The 19,135-nt window shown below is 42.3% G+C and overlaps 1 protein-coding gene across 1 annotated transcript in view; it reads left to right on the top strand.

Moving 5' to 3' along the window:
• Positions 1–19,135, top strand: part of MTCH2 (mitochondrial carrier 2) — a 1,452,460-nt gene that overhangs the window by 993,208 nt on the left and 440,117 nt on the right. Inside the window, exons 7-8 of the mRNA XM_044059351.1 lie at positions 7,844–7,895; positions 7,996–8,055. Of these exons, the coding sequence (XP_043915286.1) occupies positions 7,844–7,895; positions 7,996–8,055 (112 nt within the window). The remainder of the gene's footprint in view (positions 1–7,843; positions 7,896–7,995; positions 8,056–19,135) is intronic.

Here is a 19,135-nt window from a genome sequence, read left to right as displayed (position 1 = left end):
TGGACAGGCCTGACAGCATATGCATTTCCACCTCTTCCCTTGATACACAAGGTACTACTGAAAATCAAAGAGGAACGCCCAAGGATAATCCTGATAGCTCGAATTGGCCAAACAACACTGGTACCCATTGCTGAGGAGCATGTCTCGGAAAGAATGTGGTCAATACCCTGATGCCTTTGATGTTAACTCAGAACAACTACAACATCATGCATCCAAACCTAAAAACCTTGCAACTGACTGCCTGGAACATCACATAGCAGCAACTAACCCAGACCTTTCACAAAGGGTTAAAGACATTATCCTTGAAGCCCGCAGACCTTCAACAAGAAGGAACTATGCAGGAAAATGGAAAAGGTTTGTCATTTGGAGTACTGAAAGAGGAAAAGATGTGTCGAACATAGATATTGCTAACATTCTGGAGTACTTGGCAGAGCTTCTACATACAGGCCTGTCCTATTCCTCCATCAAGATACATGCATCAGCTGTCTCAGCAGAATACAGCTTCGATCCACCTGTCTTTTCGCATCCTCTACTCAGGCAGTTCCTCAGAGGGATCAAGAATGTAAAACCTCCTAGGAAACCGCCATTACCAGCATGGGACTTGAACTTTGTGCTAGAAAAGTTGACACTCCCTCCGTTTGAACCAGCAGCAACAGCAGATCTGCAACACCGGTCATGGAAAACTGCTTTCCTCTGGCAATTACCTCAGCAAGGAGGGTTTCGGAACTACAGGCCTTAATGGCAGTGCAACCCTTCCTAATCTTTCATCAAGATAGGGTGTCCATGAGAACTAATCCTACATTTATGCCTAAGGTGGTATCCAGAGTGTCTTTAAACCAGGCAATCCACCTACCTACCTTCTTTCCAAATCCACAAAACAGGGGAGAAAGACTGCTGCATACCTTGGATGTACATAGACAGTTACGCTACTACCTGGACAGAACCAAAAGTAACAGAAAAACTGACCAGCTTTTAGTAGCCTATGCAACAGGAAGGGAAGGAAAAGCAATTTCCAAACAGACAATCTCCAAATGGATAGGAAATTGCATAAGATTCTGTTACTCCTACCATGGAAAACCAATTCCACAGAACATAAGACCTCACTCTACAAGGGCTACAGCCACTACCACAGCTTTCTTACGAGGAGTGGCAACCAAGGACATTATTGAGGCTACTTGGACCTCCGTGCATACATTTGCCAAGCATTATAATTTACCTCTATACTCTAGATCCCGAGCAGGGTTTGCCACTGCTGTTCTCCAAGGGATCCTAACTACACCATAATTTTTCTTCCTCCACCCCTAGTTTGGCTATGGTATTCTACCCATTTGTTATGACTGCAGATGCATCCATGAAGGACATAGTACAGTTTTGTACCTACCATAAATGTAGATGTCCGAACTGGATAGCATCTGCAGTCAGGATTACCCACCCTCCTTCCCCTCTGTGGGACTCCTAGGGTATTTACCCTCCTAATAGCTAGCTGGGGGGAGTCTCTTATGGTGTATTTGTTTGTATATATGTACATACATGCTTATTTTTTGTGTTTGCCTTCTACTTTTTTGGAAACATTGGCATTTCTCCAAAATTTAGCCTTCCAAGAGGGCAACTGGCATCTGGGGCAAGAAACACTGAGGAAAATGGCGTCGGCTGATGCCTTTATACCCGAAGACCAGCAGAGATGACGTCGGGTGAAGTGCGACATCAGCCGAAGTCGGACCCAGACTTTGGAATCCGGCCGACCGAAGGGCTGCCTGATGACAGGACAACCCATTTGTTATGACTGCAGATGCTATCCAGTTCGGACATCTACATTTATGGTAGGTACAAAACTGTACTTTTTCTTCTGTGAGTGCAATTAAGTTGTATTGACTGTATTGTATACATTTCCTACTGCTTTTAGCCTACTTAGTTACATGTTCAGTGTTAGAAGTTCCTAACTCTTTTCTGTATTTTCTGTAATGTATCAGTTATTTTATACTGTATGAATATTTTGTAACTTGTGGAGCTTTTCTCCCAGGTCTCCGCTGAAAATGGACTCTTAGCCCAGTCGGACACCGCCCGGTTAACAAATGTAATAAATAAAATAAATAAATCTAAAAGCTATGGATTCACATTTGTGTACTATCTTTTCAGCCAACTTAGTCGAAATTGGCATCCTGAGACAGTGTAGCAGTTGGATCATGTTTTCTAGCAAACACCTAACCTTAAGCAATTTAATAAGTGTGCGAGAGATGTAATCGTACGTTTTTGAAGGCAAGGCTGTCGCATACTGAAGCAAAATTATACCAGACAGGTGTGAAGCAGAGTTCTTCTTCAATCTCATTCAAATGTAACTTAGACTAGTGGATGGGGAATCTGTTTGGCATACATCACTGATACAGGGGCAGCCTGTAAGTGCTAGTCCACCCAAACCTACATATACATCTTAAAAAAAAGTTAAACTATCAGATGTATTTGGAAGCTTGGATAGGCTTAAAAAGGCCTCTGGAGTAATTAGCCTAGTCTAGACTGAAGAACCTACAAAACGAAGCATATAGACCCACATGTGCTGAGGTTCTTAAAATGAATCTAACTGAATTTCAAAGGTCTCCCAGACTCAACTGTTGTAACAAGCACCCTCAACAACCTCACAAACCCTCACCACAAGCAACACCCACAGTGAAACATGCACCTGTAACTCATGGTGTCTCAACACAAAAACCCATTAGGTAAACCTCCACACTCAACATCTGAGTAATTGGAGAGTCTGTTGTGAGGCATACTGATACACCACTCACCATGACGAGCATGGGCAGAGTCATGGTCAGTTGCCTGTTAGGGGGTCAGGATTCATCACATTACGTGCATCTCAAGTCCTTGTACCCCAAGTACTCATTTGAAGCAGTCATAGTTCACCTAGGAGGAAATTACTTGAGATATATCTCCCTGGACTATATGAAGAGAGAAACATGGTGGAGTTCTCAGAATGTGTCCAAGACAGGTATGAGCTTTGCTGTGAGCAGCTTCTTACCTTCACCTTTAATGATGCCTCAATATGAATAAAAGATGGTTGTCTTTAAAAATTAGCTTTGCTTCTGGTGTCATTCAAAGGGGCTACAAATACACATCTGTTTCTGAGGACATAGCAGACTGTCTAAACTGCTTTGCCAGGAATGGCCTACACCTGTCTCTGCTCCCTCCAGGTCTTTCATATATTGGCAAGAATCTTATCCGCCCAATAACAACTTCTTAGGCAAAGTCTGTTTTCAGAAGCTTCCAACATAAAATTCAGAAAATGTTAAGGGTATTGCTGATCAACTCTTGGAGCCTTAAAAACAACAACCCAAAAAAAAAAAAAAACATACTCCTGACCCTGGAATGCACTTTATAATTGCATAGAAATCTCTTTCTGGAATATATTGAAAGCACCCTATCACTGCAGGATTCCACCACTTATTCATTCAAACCCACAGCACTAGATGAGGGCACTAAAGGTGGCAGTGTCTCTTTATTAGTAAAACAAAATTTTAGATGCAGACTTGTTAGGCAGGATAATGACCTGGAATTCCATGTCCAACTTAACATTACCAAAACCCCATACCACATCATAGCTAACTGTAGGACCCCCTCCCCTCTATGTTCTCCTTAACTCCACACCTCCGACCTGACAAGTTTGAAAGTCTGAAGCATCCAGCCAAAATTTTTTTTTCTATTGAACTTCAGTTGCCTGTCAACTTGGAAACTTGTATATCCCTAAATATATATATATGTCCAGAGATTCCTGGACCTACCTCATAAGTACAGATTCACTGGACCAGCTAGTCCACACCCTACTATGGGGAGACAAAATGCTAGACTTGGTTCTCAGCAGTATGGGACAGCTCTGTTCCGTTCCAGTTGTAATGTCTTCTGTAGTTAAATTGGACCATAAATCTGTCATATTCACCATAACAGTGAATCTGGAAGCATCCTTCAATAACTCCGTGTACAGAGATTATGCTAAAGCTAATCTACTAAAATTGCATATCAGCCTGGGTAAATTCAGTATTCCTTTCCACCCCGATGACCCCTCTGTGAACATGAAATCCTTCACCACCAAATTCTGTGCATTAGTAAGTAGAGTCATAGAAACATCTGTCCCCTTAGACATAACTGCAACAGCAAATGTAAACATAAACCACTTAAGTGGAACCCAAATGTAGACAACGTTCTCAATAAACGGAAAAAAGCTGACTTCTTGTAAAAATAAGTGTAACCTTTGAAATGCTAACAACTCTTCGGAACTCTGGTACCTGATCAAAACAACTAAAACTGGGTATGAGGTAAAAATAGTGAGACAAGCCAAAAGATGGTCACAGAACTTTCCTTAACTATGTTAGCAACTTCAGACATAATGCTTCAAAACTGAACCGCTAATAGTAAATGTTATCACATACTGTAATCCTGAGAACTTAGCCAGTATACTAGTGGATAGATGTGGCTCTGACTTCAGCATCCCCCAAACACACATTCTCAGATGAAATACCTACAGTACCCCACCCAAAAAACAAAATTGTATTTCCCAGGGAGAAGCAGTCAAAGCAGTATCCTAAGACAAGAACACTGTTGCAATGGAGCCTTCTAACATACCACAGTGCTTACTGGTCAGCCTGAACCAGGACCGGTCACCACTGCAGAGGCTCTTGTGCATCAGCCTCCAGTTAGGGTTTATATTGGGCAGGTGGAGGACTGCAGTGGTCATAGCCTTGCACAAAAGTGGTGGCAACTATAGACCTATGTCTGATCAGCCTCATCTGTAAGACTATGTAAAAGCTCTTTATAGATTTAATAAATGACATAGGCAGCCTATAAACTCTTGACCTGAACCAGATTGATTTTTGTCAAGAACATATCTTGCCTAGTTAATCTGGTCGACTTCTTTGAAAGAGTTACCATAAAAACGGATGAGGGTAGATCCGACGCATATCTAGACCTTGCAAAGGAGTTAAACACCATCCCCCACTCAGGCATAGTTGATAGTTATCCAGCTAAGTGCAACTCCCTATGCAGCTCATTGTATAGCAAACTAGCTCGCAAAAAGAACCCAGGAAGTTATGGTGGGTGGGTCTAGTTCTTCCAAAAGACTTGTCATAGCTGACCAAGTTTGCAGATGACTGTAAACTTGATGTCATCATAAACTCTCCAGTACATACTAAGATCCTTCAGGAAGGTCTTTCACAAACAGCTGGTGTCAAAACCACAGCCTAAAACTAAACGCCAAATATTTGTAATTGTATTGTTTGGTAAGCATAACTACCCCTGCAACTGTCACATCGATAACACACCCCTGAAAACTGACCCAGTAGTGAGGTACCTGGGACCTTGTGCAGATAGTTATTTTATTGCCATATATCCAGTGTTGTAAATAAGTCATTTTTTTTTGCTCAGTTTGTTAGTAACAATATGGCATCCAGGTCCAAGGAAGTGATCATTCCACTGTGTACTGCACTGTTCAGGTTGAACATTAAGTGTATTGCCCTGTTCAGTATGACGTGTCCAAACACCTGGCGCAGCTTGAGCAACCACAGCATTTTCTTACTAGGAAAATTGAAGGCCTAAATAAAGCCATGTCTTTTTTTGATATCTTATAGGCTACTGAGGGGTGATCTTTCCATTGCTTATAGAGCCTCTATGGGACCCCATCCTTTCAGATATACTACACATCAGTAAGTCCAACAGTGGCAGAGATGCCCACTGAAGGGATCTCAATGTATTTTCCAATTTAAGTAGAATATGCTGAAGGGATAGGTCTGAAAGAAAAACTTGCCTGGAATCACATTACTCTCCATAACCCAATGTATGTCCCTTGCTCTACTCTTGTAATCTGGATGTATGGATGAGGAGCTGCAAGTTCATTACTGGATTGGTGCCCTTATCCCTTACAGACCAGGATAACACACAATGGTGTGTCTGCCTACCTCTGGGTTATTCATAGTAGTGTTTCAAAGGGTTATCTTAATTGTATTTTAAACACTAAGGCTAGAAACCTATTTGGAGATGAACCGATTTCAAGAAAGTAGAAACAGCTTTTTTGTCACAAAAGAAGGTGTGGGAAATATTATGTAAAGAAAAAAGATGGGAAAGTATAAAGATAACTGAAGACACTATGGATATATGTTGTATGGCTGTTTGAGCAAACTTATTGAAAAATGTGAAATATAAGAATGTTTGGATAACCTGAGAAATTTGGAATGTTAGAAAAAATGAAGTGTTATTTAATAAGAAAGTGCCTCATCAAACATTTTAAGAAAAGTCAGAATGTGGTTGTGGCAGAAAGAGTTGAAGGGACAAATTGAAAAAATGTGATGTGCATTATAAGACTTTAGCTAAAGAAAAAATGAGTTGTATAATGTTTTTGTATAAAGAAAAATGACAGAATATTTTCTTTACAAAAGAACTTGCAAATGTGTATAAAAAAGGGGGGGGTTGGGGGGGGGACATTGGATGGTCATCTTATCCAAAGGATTGAAAACTCAGGAGTGCAACATCCCGCTTATGCTACACTGCAATGTTAGGAGAGGAAAATTTAATCCACGCACTTGGGGTTGGGAATAGAACGTACTGCTCTATCTAATAGAACTGTCTGATCCCCTGTACCAAAAGCTAGTTTGCTACCTGTTTAAGCAACTGACACTTTCATTTATTGATGTGTTCATCTTCTGACCACTTATCCACTGTTTTTTTTTTTGGTGTATTTTGTATAGTGTGTGTGTGTGTGTGTGTGTGTGTGTGTGTGTGTGTGTGTGTGTGTGTGTGTGTGTGTGTGTCTCTCTCTCTCTCCTTCATCCTTTTCAATCGACATTTATATTGTGCAGTTCGGCCTCTGGACATGGTCGCCCAAATCCCAGTTGGAGCAGTTTTGTCAGCGCAGATGGAACCCACATTGTTGCAAAATACTACCGTAGGGATCTGCAGCTTGTTAGGCCATAACTTTGTTCCCTTCCTGGTCGAATCAACTTGGGAGTGTATGCAACAAAGTAGCCCCTAACATTGCTTTGAAGCTCTTGAGTTGCGTTATCCATCTCATCAGGCCACAACTTTATTCCTATCACTAGTTCCAGTCTTCACCAGAAGCTGTGACCCCCACCCCACCTCCAAACTGAGTACAGATTCTACCCCTTCACTTTACTCCAGTTTGGCAATGGAAGAACTGTTCCTGTTTTCTTTAACATTTGCCTGGTTTTTAAAAGCCTGTTCTTGTTGGAAGCTCCATTTGCTGTTTTCTGTGTCTTAGTGTTTTTATGCATTATGTACTGGAGTGTCCGGCATTTAATGGTTAACAGAAGTAGTTCTGTATCATCTGCATCTGGTGCAAAATGCTGCTGTCATTGACAGTGACACCTGAGATGTTACATACAGGTCTCTTCTGTGCAGTATGCAGATCACTTGCTGGTTTCCTTTAAGGCTAATATTCTAACTTGTTTTAGCCATGCTATCTAAGAAACTGACATGTCTGCAAATAAAACAGTTCTGACTTACCCACATAGTTAAATGTACTTGTACCCAAAAATTAAACAGTGTTGTTACTCTTTTGTGCATATTTCTACACTGCTGAGTAAAGTTGTGTGTTGAGGATTCCAGTTTGCACAAATAATCTTTTTCCAGCCGTACTTATGCTTGTTCAGTTTTACATTTGTTTTTGTTTGTAGCCATTCCTTTTGTGTATGCAGCACCATGGAACTGCTGGTAAATGATGTTTAAAACCATGTAAAATGTTACATCTTGTAGTGTAGATTCTGCATTTTGGTAGTTGTAAAAAGAAAAGTATTCTTTTAGTTGCTGCATATTCACCTTAAAGCTGGATCTCTTATTTTTGTTACAGTGATTACACTAAGGTGTATGGTGCAGTTCATAGGCAGAGAGACCAAGTACAGGTCAGTGACCATTATTTGACTTTGTCCATGATAACTGTATTGTTGGAGTCCTGTGTTTAATGTTTCTTCCTCTTTCTCTCTCTTCTGCTTACGTGTACAGTGGAGTATTCGATTCTATATTGACAATCTATCGAGAAGAAGGTATCTTGGGATTTTTTGCGTAAGTATTTCAGTAGTTACTGCAGCTGAATTTTTCATGTTTGCATTGGAACATACTTTAATAGACATGTTTGTGTACCAATGGCTGTTTCTCGATCGTTGTTATGGTACTACCTGGAGCACTGCACTCTGCTCTGAAAGCTGCACTTTTACAAGGTTCATAGCCAAGAGGGGAATGAAATTGCCAGGACGCTATCAGAGAAAGGAAAGAAGCCACATAGGTCACAGACATAATTTTTATAAGATAGCTAAAGTAAGGAACCTTATGCATCTGCCATTGGGGACAGTGATTGAGGAAATGGCTGAATCTTTAAGTGCCTTTTTGGCTTAAATAAAGGGAGTGAATAAAATATGTCTGGATAGTACCCGACATTTCTTACATTTGTTTTGATATTGTCTTGGGAACAAAAACAGGGCCATGTAAGTGTCATCTGAATTATAGGAATTTTTGAACAGGGATGTAAATACACCTCTGAACATGAGTATTGCTAGTTAAGTAGAATAAATTATTGGATGCAGTAATGGAGAAATAAAGCTGAAGCATTTGTGCAAAGCAGGTTTAAGATGCTTCATTGGTTTTCTTTTATGTATTTTGAAAGTAGGTCACTTTTGAGTTGAGGTGAGAGAATTTTTTAGGTGATTCTGGTTTTCTTTCTCTTAGACTGTGGTATTTTGGAGAAAGAGCAAGTGATTTCATTTTTTTTCTTTTTATTATTCTGTGAGTTGCAGTGATTTTGGCATGCGAATACTAAAGTAAGACGTCTAGGGGCAGCCTTCTTCCCATGTGGGCAGCTGCAGGGAGCTTGCCCTGACCTCCCAATAGAAATGTTGACTTTAATATAATTTTTATGCATTTGCTTGAAATTCATTCTTTGAGTACTGATGCAGCAGTTCTTCAGCTATTTGTGCATTTAGATGTGAAGTATACTTTGTGAGGAGTGGGAATGAAGGATAGATATTAATAAATTATTGTTAGATGACTGTAGCAGTAGCCCAAGCTTGTGTGAATTGTATCCTACCAAAAGATATGATGACCAGTCAGCTTCCAGTGTGCTTAAGGGCACCTTCCTCTCACCCGAACTACTGAACAGCTCAAGATAGAAGTCTGAAGTCTGTGGTTAGGGTGCCAGGCCTTCAGAATTTTCCTTCAGTCGAAGTGTACTCACCTTTGTGGCCCCCAAGTGATCATTCCGATAATGCTTCTCCAAAGCTGGGCAGATAAGTACCCCATTGGTAAATGCCTTTCATTGAGTCAGTTTTTGTGAAGAAAAGTTTATCTTTTCTATTAGACATTATTGTCAAGTTGAAGGACAGGTGTTTCAAGTGGTTGTTGCTAAAAGTGTTGCCTTAAAAATCACATTTTTAGTCAAGATTGTGTGTGGGGAAATTTCTTTGAAATGACTACTTTTTATGTGAAAAAGTTTTACTTTCCTATCAAAAATTATAGCTAGGGCTAGGACTAGTGTTTTGGGGGCTTGTCATTAAAAATTTTACCATAAAATTTAATTTTTCTAGTTAAGTTGTACCACCAACTGTTCAAACCTCTGCTACCCACTTGTCAGGCACTTTGCTCGATAGAGACATGCACGAGGCTTCTATTAAGCTCCTCCTTCCCCAATCCACATAAAGAAGAAAGTTGTGCAGGAATCTTCAGTCTTGAAACCAGATTCCTCTTCACCTCAGGAGCCCAGTCAGTGACTGCTGTAGCCATTTCAGGTACATCATACCACTTATTGCTTTCTCTAGTATCCCTGGTGTTGCTTGAAAAGCCGCTAAAGACCATGAGCACATCATCTGTGGCTGTTTGGGTATTCTTTTCTGACAAGGAAGAGCCACATTTTCAATATTGGACGAGGGAGCAGATGATGCTGTACTACAAAGATGCTCTGAGGAGCTTGATTCCTGTGGAAGGGGCCATCCTTCAGGTTGGCCTTTTTTTCTGTAGGGATCTCTCAAGAAAAGAAAATGTAAAGTTTGGCACTTTTTCTTTAAAGGACCACTACGGGCAAACAATGAAAAAACATATATTTTTTATCTTGCCATGATGTTCTTCGTGTTTCACTGTTGCAGTCATAACTGTAGGGTGCTCCTGCCGGCAGGCAGCCCGAGGTCGGCCAGAATCCCAAAGTCTGGGTCCGGCGTCGGCTGTACAAGCTAGTACCCTGACGTCAGTACGCTTTGGTACATAGCCCTCAGCCGACGCCATCTTCTCCAGTCTTTCTTGCCGTGCGGTGGAAAGCAGCTCGCAAGTCATTGGTTGGCGATTTTCGAACAGCGTATTTTGTTGTTGTCGGTCTGAAGTTCTTACTTCTCTTCTCAAAGCTAAGTACCCCGTTGGGGAATCTTTTTCTTGTTCCTCCGATGTCAGAAAAAGTTAATTGTATAACGTGTGGGAAACAAATACCTCATAAAGATTTCCACTCTTACTGTCTACCTTGCTTAGGCCCTGACCACGACGTTTCTTGTTGTCGGTTCTGTGCCAGGTTCAACTCTCGTACTATCAAGCGCAGGTACGATTGGGCTTTCAATTATTTTGGCAGACGCTTCAATTATAGAATGTCGTCGGACACTACCGGAATTCAAAAGAAGCGCAAAGACAGGCCTCCGAGGTCCAAACAGGACTCGTTGCAGCTGGAGCCAGTGTCCGGTTCGGCTGTCGTCAGTGAGGGGCTTTTGCAGCCCCTGTCATCCGCCACTTCTGAACCGATGGCCGATACGGACTCCCATGGGGAGCCATCAAGGCCCACTATTTTAACTGCTGCAGGACCTTCGGACGTCGCTCCTTCAGATGGGTCCAGAACCGCTGTGCAGGTACCGGCTTCTGAGGGGGTTTTCAGGCCTACTCACATCACTATTTCAAAGGCAAAGACAAAGACTCCTGTTAAGTCTAAAGTTCCTGCTCAAGCTGCTTCTGAATCTACTCCCAGGACACAAAAGCAATTATTAAAGATGGCAGCGGAGCCGACGAAGGTGACCCGCCTCTCGATGCCCCAGCCATCGGCTCCGAAGCCAGAGGAGTCGATACTGGTGGCATCGAGGCAGACCGTTCCGACCTCGGCTCCGAAGTCTTTGGAGCCGAAGGAGAGGCCTGCCTAAGTCTCTTGGCAGTCGGATCCGACGGACTGGTCGGAACCGAAGCCCTTTTCTTTTTGGTCGGAGCAGGAGAGGATGCCAAGGCTTCTTCAAAGGAAGGTTTAATTAACCCCTTAAGAATCAATTTATTTTTCCTCTCCTGGAGGACCCTTGAGGAAAAAGCGTGACATACGCTGCATGACTCCTGCAAGTGCTTTGCCCCTAGACAATATACACAGAGCGAATGATCGTCTGTGATAGACATTTTAAAACCACATTTCGAACATTTTTAAAGCCCGAAGGCCTAGGGGTTTGAGACATGATGTTAAACAATTCTAGTAACTTTGACAGGAAAGTAAACAACTATAGATTTACTGATGATAAACCTAAGCTTACAGTTATAGCTTAACGCAAACACTTCCTGTAAATGACAGGGAACTCTAAACAACTGTAGATTTACTTGAGACCCTGTAAAGTTTTAAAGGTTGACAGTCCGGGAAGGCCCTGGATGGAGGGGGGCCGAAAACAAACTCAACCCAATCACACACAACAATTTTTTTACAATCCAAACGTACACAAAAGAGCGATAGCCGTTAAAACAGCTTTTGTGACCAAAAACAGCAAAAAACTGACAGAAAGTTAGTTAATAAAAACTACTCAGCCCAGCCAGCTCGAGACCACGTCTTCGCAGGGAAGCGGCAAACGAGATCTGGGGGACTGGTAGTGGTGCATCCTGGGATATAGTAAGCTCAGCCAATAAGAGACTTCGCTCTTTGGCATAAGCGTGAAGTGAGCCGAGGGATCGGCTCCGAACCCATCATTCAGAATGTAGGCGAGATAGGATCACATAACATTTTGTTTACAATGATTAGGGGTTCTCACCCCCCCTCCTGAGAAAAGGCCTCGACAGGATGTTACTCTGGATTCCTCTGACCAGGCTTCTGTATCTTCTGTTTCTTCCTCAGATCAGGACTATTCCTTTCCTCCTTATGAGGATTCGGATGCTGAGGACTCTTTACCCTCGGCCTCTCCGCCTGAGGATTTCTCTTTTGGGGAAACCTTGCATGAGATGAGGGAACATTTTCATTGGGAAGGACAGGAGTATTCTGCTTCCAAGAAGAGGCTTAGGGAATTTCTTCTTCTTCCTCAGCATAGGCCTTTAGCTATCCCTCCTGTTTTGGACATTGTAGATGATGCTTTTTCTGAGGCTAATTTGAATCCTGATTCCATGCCTCCTGCTCCTTCTAAGCCCGATAGATTTTATAGGGTTCCTGACTCTCATTTATTTTTATTTAAAAACCCTTCTGCGGATCCTGAAACTATTTCTCAGGGCTCTAAGGCTGCTAAGGTTGCTACTTCTAAAAATCCTATTCCCTCTGAGAAGGATTCTTGTGCTTTAGACAGGTGGGGAAAAAAGGTATATACTTCTGCTTCCCTGTCTGTAAGGGCTTTAAATTGCCAGTTTCATATGTTTAAGTATCAGCAATTTCTTTTGTCTGTTTTAAAGCAAAAGCTTGCTTCCCTTCCTGCTTGTGCAGAGGATAAGGAACTTCAGGATGTTTTGCATGCTACTGAACAAGTGAACAAACATAGTTTACATTGTGGTTTTGATGCTTTGAATGCTTCTTGCAGGGCTGCAGCCTCTGGTACTGTTATCAGGAGACATGCCTGGCTTCGTGAACAAAGTTTACCTGAACAGGTTAAGGCTAAGTTATTAGATGCCCCTGTTCAACATGATGTTCTTTTTGGATCCAAGGCTGAGGAAGTTATTAAAAAGATGGAAGAAAAGGCAAAGTCTATGCAGACTGTAAAAGATTTCTTGCAAGTTCAGCCTCCTAGATTTTCCAGGAATTGGCCCTCTAAAAATTGGTCCTTTCCCCACGTCTGACAGGCCTCAAAGGGGAAGATATAGATGCTCCAGAGGTCGTGGTCAAGGTCTGGCCTCTTACAGATCTAGACAATGGACTGCTTCTTCGCCTAGAATGGGAGAAGACAGATCCCAATCTCAAAGAAAGCAAACTCAATGACTCTCTCGGTTGGGCTACAGGACCCCTTCACCTGGATGCCCCTCTCGGAGGAAAACTGTCTCTTTTTTACAGAAATTGGACTCATATTACCCAGGACAGATGGGTATTGGACATGATTTTAAAGGGTTACAAATTCCACTTTCACACTTTGCCAAAGGCTCACGGTTGGCCAGATCTGCCAAAACATCAATGGTCAGAGGCCTTAAATCAAGTGGATGCTCTTCTGGCCATGAGAGCCATAGAGCCTGTTCCACTCTCGGAGATGGGAAAAGGTTTTTATTCAAGACTGTTTCTGGTTCCCAGAAAACAAAACTCATGGAGACCTATTCTGGACCTTTCTGTGTTAAACACCTTTTTGGAAATTCCAAAATTCAAGATGCTTACTCTGCAGCAACTAATTCCAATGCTCTCTCAGGACGCCTGGATGGTGACATTGGACTTAAAGGAAGCCTACTTACACATTCCCATCAGGCAGGAGCAGGAAATTCCTCAGGTTCAAGGCAGGTTCGAGGCACTTTCAATTCTCTGTACTGCCCTTTGGTTTATCTACTGCCCAGAGTCTTTACCAAGTGCCTGGCACCAGTAGTGGCTTACTGCAGACTTCAGGGGATCCAGATTTCCCTATTTGGACGACTGCCTTATTCAGGCAGACAGCAAAGATCTTCTACTTCAACATCTGGACTTTGTTCAACGTCTTCTCCTCCTACTGGGATTCTCAGTGAACACAAAAAAGTCACATTTGATCCCTTCTCAACAAATGGTATTCTTGGGAGCCCTCTTAAATACAACCTTACAAAGGGCCTTCCTCACTCCAGAAAAACAAACTCAGCTGGCTTCTACTTTCAGCACCTTAGCAACTCTATCTCAGCTCACTGCAAGGAAATTCCTGCAGGCTCTGGGCTACATGGCTTCCTGCATTCTGTTGATTCCAAACGCAAGGCTTCATATGAGAAAGCTTCAATGGTATCTGAAAAGTGTATGGTCACAGCATTGCCACGATCTGGATATTGTGATCCCTCTGATTCCCTGCCTTCAGAGGGAGTTCCTCTGGTGGTCCAGGGTATGCGCTTTAAACGAAGGAAAGCCTTTTCGTCTACCTCAACCTACTCAAATCCTAACCACGGACGCCTCGGATTATGCTTGGGGAGCACACTTTCTAGACAATTGCCAGCAGGGAACCTGGACAAAGGACCATCTTCACTGGCACATCAATCTGAAGGAAATGTTGGCAGTTCAAAATGCCCTTCTAGCCTTCAAGAACCTTTTGCAGCCAGGGCCTCTGCTAATTCGCACAGACAATACCACGGTCATGTGGTACATCAACAAGCAGGGGAGTTCTCATTCGTACCCCCTTTGCAGACTAGCTATGGCTTTATGGGACACAGCTCTAAATTTGAATCTACATCTCCAGGCTCAATTCATTCCAGGGGAACAGAATCTCTTAGCAGACAGCCTGAGCAGAAACATTTCAGATCCTCACGAATGGATGCTAGACACCAACTTATTCAACAGGATTACTGCAGTTTGGGGATGTCCCCAGAATAGATCTGTTTGCATCCCATCTCAATCATCAGCTGCCTCGCTTTTGCACCAGGTCCTTCCACAAAACAGCTTGGAGAGTGGATGCCCTGTCCTTCAGCTGGAGAAGCCTTTCAGGATATGCCTTCCCTCCTCTTCCTCTACTACCTCGGGTATTACTGAAGATAAAACAGGACAAGCCCAAGTTCCTCATCTTGGTTGCTCCAAATTGGCCTCGACAGTTTTGGTATCCAACTTTAAAGCACCTGTTCTTGGGGCCTCCTTGGATTCTCCCTCTGAACCCTTCGCTTCTGTCCCAGCATCTCAAGACCCTTTGCCTGGCAGCTTGGCTCTTCAAAGGAATTTGATTTCCTCTAGTCTTCCCCAACAAGTTTTGGATGTTCTTCTGGAAGCTAGACGGCCTAGCACTAGGAAATCCTATGCCTCTAAATGGAAGAGGTTTTGTATTTGGATGCAGGACCGAGGCTCGGATCCTCTGGTACCTGATCTCTCTTCTATTTTGCTTTACCTTTCGGAACTTTTGTCTAAAGGACTTTCCTTTTCTTCCATTAAGATTCATGCTTCTGCTATTTCTGCGCATTTCAGTTCTGATCCTCCTGTTTTTTCTCATCCTTTGGTGAAGCAATTTTTGAGAGGGGCTAAAAATTTGCGGCCTCCCAGGACCCCTCCTGTCCCTGCCTGGGATCTTAATTATGTTTTAGAAAAACTTACTTTGCCTCCTTTTGAGCCTGCTGCATCTTCAGATATTAAGTTTTTATCTTGGAAGACTGTTCTTTTATTAGCATTGACCTCTATCAGAAGGGTCTCAGAGTTGCAAGCTCTCATGGCTGTGGAACCATACCTTATTTTCCATCAGGACAGAGTATCCTTGAGGACCAATCCTACTTTCATGCCTAAGGTGATTTCGAAAGTGGCTTTAAATCAGACAATTCACCTTCCTACTTTCTTTCCAAATCCTCAAAATAAAGGGGAAAGGATTTTGCATTCATTAGATGTGCACAGACAGTTACGATTTTACCTGGACAAGACTAAAGAGTTCAGAAAGTCTAATCAATTGTTTCTTTTGCCTCCAGTTCTCTTGGAAAACCTATTTCTAAACAAACTATTTCCAAATGGATTGCTTATGGAATCAGATTTTGTTACACTCATCATGGGAAACAGTTTCCAGGTACCATTAGAAGTCATTCTACTAGAGCAGCTGCCACTTCTACAGCTTTCCTCAGAGGAGTCCCTACCAAGGATATTTTGGAAGCTGCCACTTGGAGTTCTGTGCATACTTTTTCCAAGCACTACAATCTCCCTTTGTTTTCTAAGACCAGGGCAGGCTTTGCCTCTGCTGTTTTGCAGGGTATTCTTGCCTCCCCTTCTTCTATCTAAAGCCTCCTCCCCTTTTACACTGCTTTGGGATTCCACCCTACAGTTATGACTGCAACAGTGATACACGAAGAACATAGTACAGTTGTGTACACCTACCATAAATGTAGATGTTTGAGTGTCTTCACTGTTGCAGTCGGGGTTTCCCTCCCTCCTATCCTCTCTTTTTTCTCCCTTTTCCTTTTTTGTGGTGTATTTGCGTTTCCTTGTTGGATTCATTTTTGTTTTGTTGGGGACTTCTGACATCTAGGGCAAGAAAGGCTGGAGAAGATGGCGTCGGCTGAGGGCTATGTACCAAAGCGTACTGACGTCAGGGTACTAGCTTGTACAGCCGACGCCGGACCCAGACTTTGGGATTCTGGCCGACCTCGGGCTGCCTGCCCGGCAGGAGCACCCTACAGTTATGACTGCAACAGTGAAGACACTCGAACATCTACATTTATGGTAGGTGTACACAACTGTACTATTTACTGCACCTCTAAAGCTGCCTGCAGCAAAATAAGTACTCATTCCTAATTTTATTTTTTTTTTTACTCTTGTCTGCCCTCATGGGGGCAGACATTGTGATTCCTTTGGAAAGCTAAATCTGTCTCAATGCACAGAGTGTGAGAACAAATAGCCCTACCATTTGTTGTCAGACTGGACTTCCATTCACTTGGCATTTTTTTTTTTTCAGGTGGTCCATTCTAAGTTTGTGAGTCTGCAACTCGTGTGTCATTGACTGGTATGTGTTGAGTTTCACAAATGTTGTTCCTATTGATGTACTACACATTCTCTGAAAGAAACTTGCAAAAGTGTCAACAAATTACTGAGATAAAAAAAGACTCTTCACAAGTAGCAGTTTTGCAAGTTTCAATTCCTGGCCAAGTTACTCCTCCCATCTCCCCTCCTTCAGTGGGCTACAGTCTCACATTTCCAGCTTGGGTAGATTCAGCTATTTCGTCAGCTTTGCATGACAATAGACATAAAAAAAAATCACAGCCTGGTGTGCCACTAAAACTGTTCCCTTATGTGCCTTTTCACTTCTGAATAACATTTCCCCAGGAATAAAAAAAAAAAAAAAAGCACACACATCAGTCCAGAGTTTGGGCCAATCTATCTATTTCTTAATGTGCACAGTAAAACATTCAGTTTATAATGCATTCTAGCTACTGACGTGGTTATCTTTACGTAGTTATTCTCTTGTAGCATAACCTGAACTTATGGTATTCAATGCCAAGCTTTGCAACAGTTCTCAATTTCTTAACAGTGACCTCCCAAGGCTCTGATGTGACCTAGTACTTTGTCAATATACTGTAAATACACAGATTAATACAAATGTTTGTGCACATATGACACGTACAGTAATACACATATACCATCATTAAAACAAGATAAATGCAAAATAAAACATATCAATATAGTTATGATTTCTAGTTTATAACCCTGTTTGTCTATGGAAACTTTTCTGAATTTATGTTCAAGCAATTCTATATTTATTGTATAATATCCTGTTTAATTGTTTCTCAATATTCTAACCACTGTATGCTGCATCAATTGTAAAACTCTGATTGTACTCCTTTTATATTTTCTATGCTCTTTATGCAAAATTGCTATGCTTGTATAATTTATTTTTATTATTTTTTTATAATTGTTTACTATGCATCTGGAGCTTTTCTCCCCGAGCCTCTGCTGAAAACGGTCACCTTGTGTCCAGTTGGACTAACCTAGTAAACGAATGGAAAATAAAAAATGAAATATACTAAGAAAATCAATCAATATGCCAAGAAAAATCCAAAACTTAAGAAAAAAACACAGAAGGAAGGAACATGTTTCCTTGATGCTGTCATGAAAATCCCACTCACTCAGATATTATGGGCAAACATATAGTCAGGCACACTGATGTCCCACTCACCAGGCTAAACAAGGAGAAAGTTACTGTCAGCTTCCTTTTGGGTGCCAGGATCCGCCACATAACCCACAGACTCGGGTCACTCCACAGCAAGTACAAACATGACTCTGTCATTGTCTATGTTGGTGTGAATAATCTGAGACGTACCTCCCTGGACTACATGAAAAGAGACATGGAAGAGCTCTCCGATCTTGTAGCCCAGGCAGGTATGACCCTAGCCCTGAGTAGCATTCTAACATCACCCAGAATGATACCGCAGTACAAGGACAAAATGATTGACTTCAACAATTGGCTAAGCTTCTGGTGTCATTCTAAGGGGATCCAGTATCTGTCTGCCTGGGACGACATGGTCGACAGACCACAATGTTTTGCCAGAGATGGCCTGCACCTGTTGCCCCTGGGATTCTGGATACTGGCTAAAGCTGTTGCTGCCCTTATAGTGCCCTTTTTAGACCAGGTTCAAATAACAAATTCACCACTGTAACAGGAACAGGCAAGCAAAAACTGAGGGTAATGCTACTCAATGCTAAGTCTAAATCTCAAAATGCACTCACTTGAGGCATTCCTTAAAATGGAGAACATTGATATCTCTGCAGTGACTGAGACCTGGTTCAAGGCTCCAGAGAGCACCCCTGCACTACCAGGCTATAACTCATACCACAATTTTCAGCCACGTAACCTGGACCGGAACACCAAAGGCGGAGGTGTGTCCATACTCATTAAAGATATCCAAACCTCCAGGCTAGTTGCTCAGCATAATGCATCAGAGGTTATCCAAGTGCATCTAACTCTGGGCAAAACTACAATCCAAATTGTAGCTTGCTACAGATCCCCCACCAATGCCCCAGGATTACCACTCCTCTTTTCTTGATATACTGGAAAATATTAGGGTTCAGCCAAACACCCTAATAATGGGCGATTTCAGCTACTCCACCATTAACTGGGAAAACTACTCATGTACCAACTCCTTCGCTTAACGCTTTCTGGAATTCATAAATTCCAATGCCCTGGATCAACTTATACGCACCCCCACCAAGAGCAACAATATCCTAGACCTAGTAATTACCAACATGAGTGACCGGTGTTCCACACCTGAAGTCAACTCCTCGTTGGTCAGATCCGACCATAAGCTAATCACCCTAGATATCCACATCCCGCCCTCACCTCTCATTAAGGAA

Source organism: Protopterus annectens, chromosome 17.part0, assembly GCF_019279795.1.
Source record: "Protopterus annectens isolate FY-2018-M chromosome 17.part0, PAN1.0, whole genome shotgun sequence".
In the NCBI taxonomy this organism is placed as follows: Eukaryota; Metazoa; Chordata; order Ceratodontiformes; family Protopteridae; genus Protopterus; species Protopterus annectens.
This window is presented reverse-complemented; position numbering and strand designations above follow the sequence as displayed.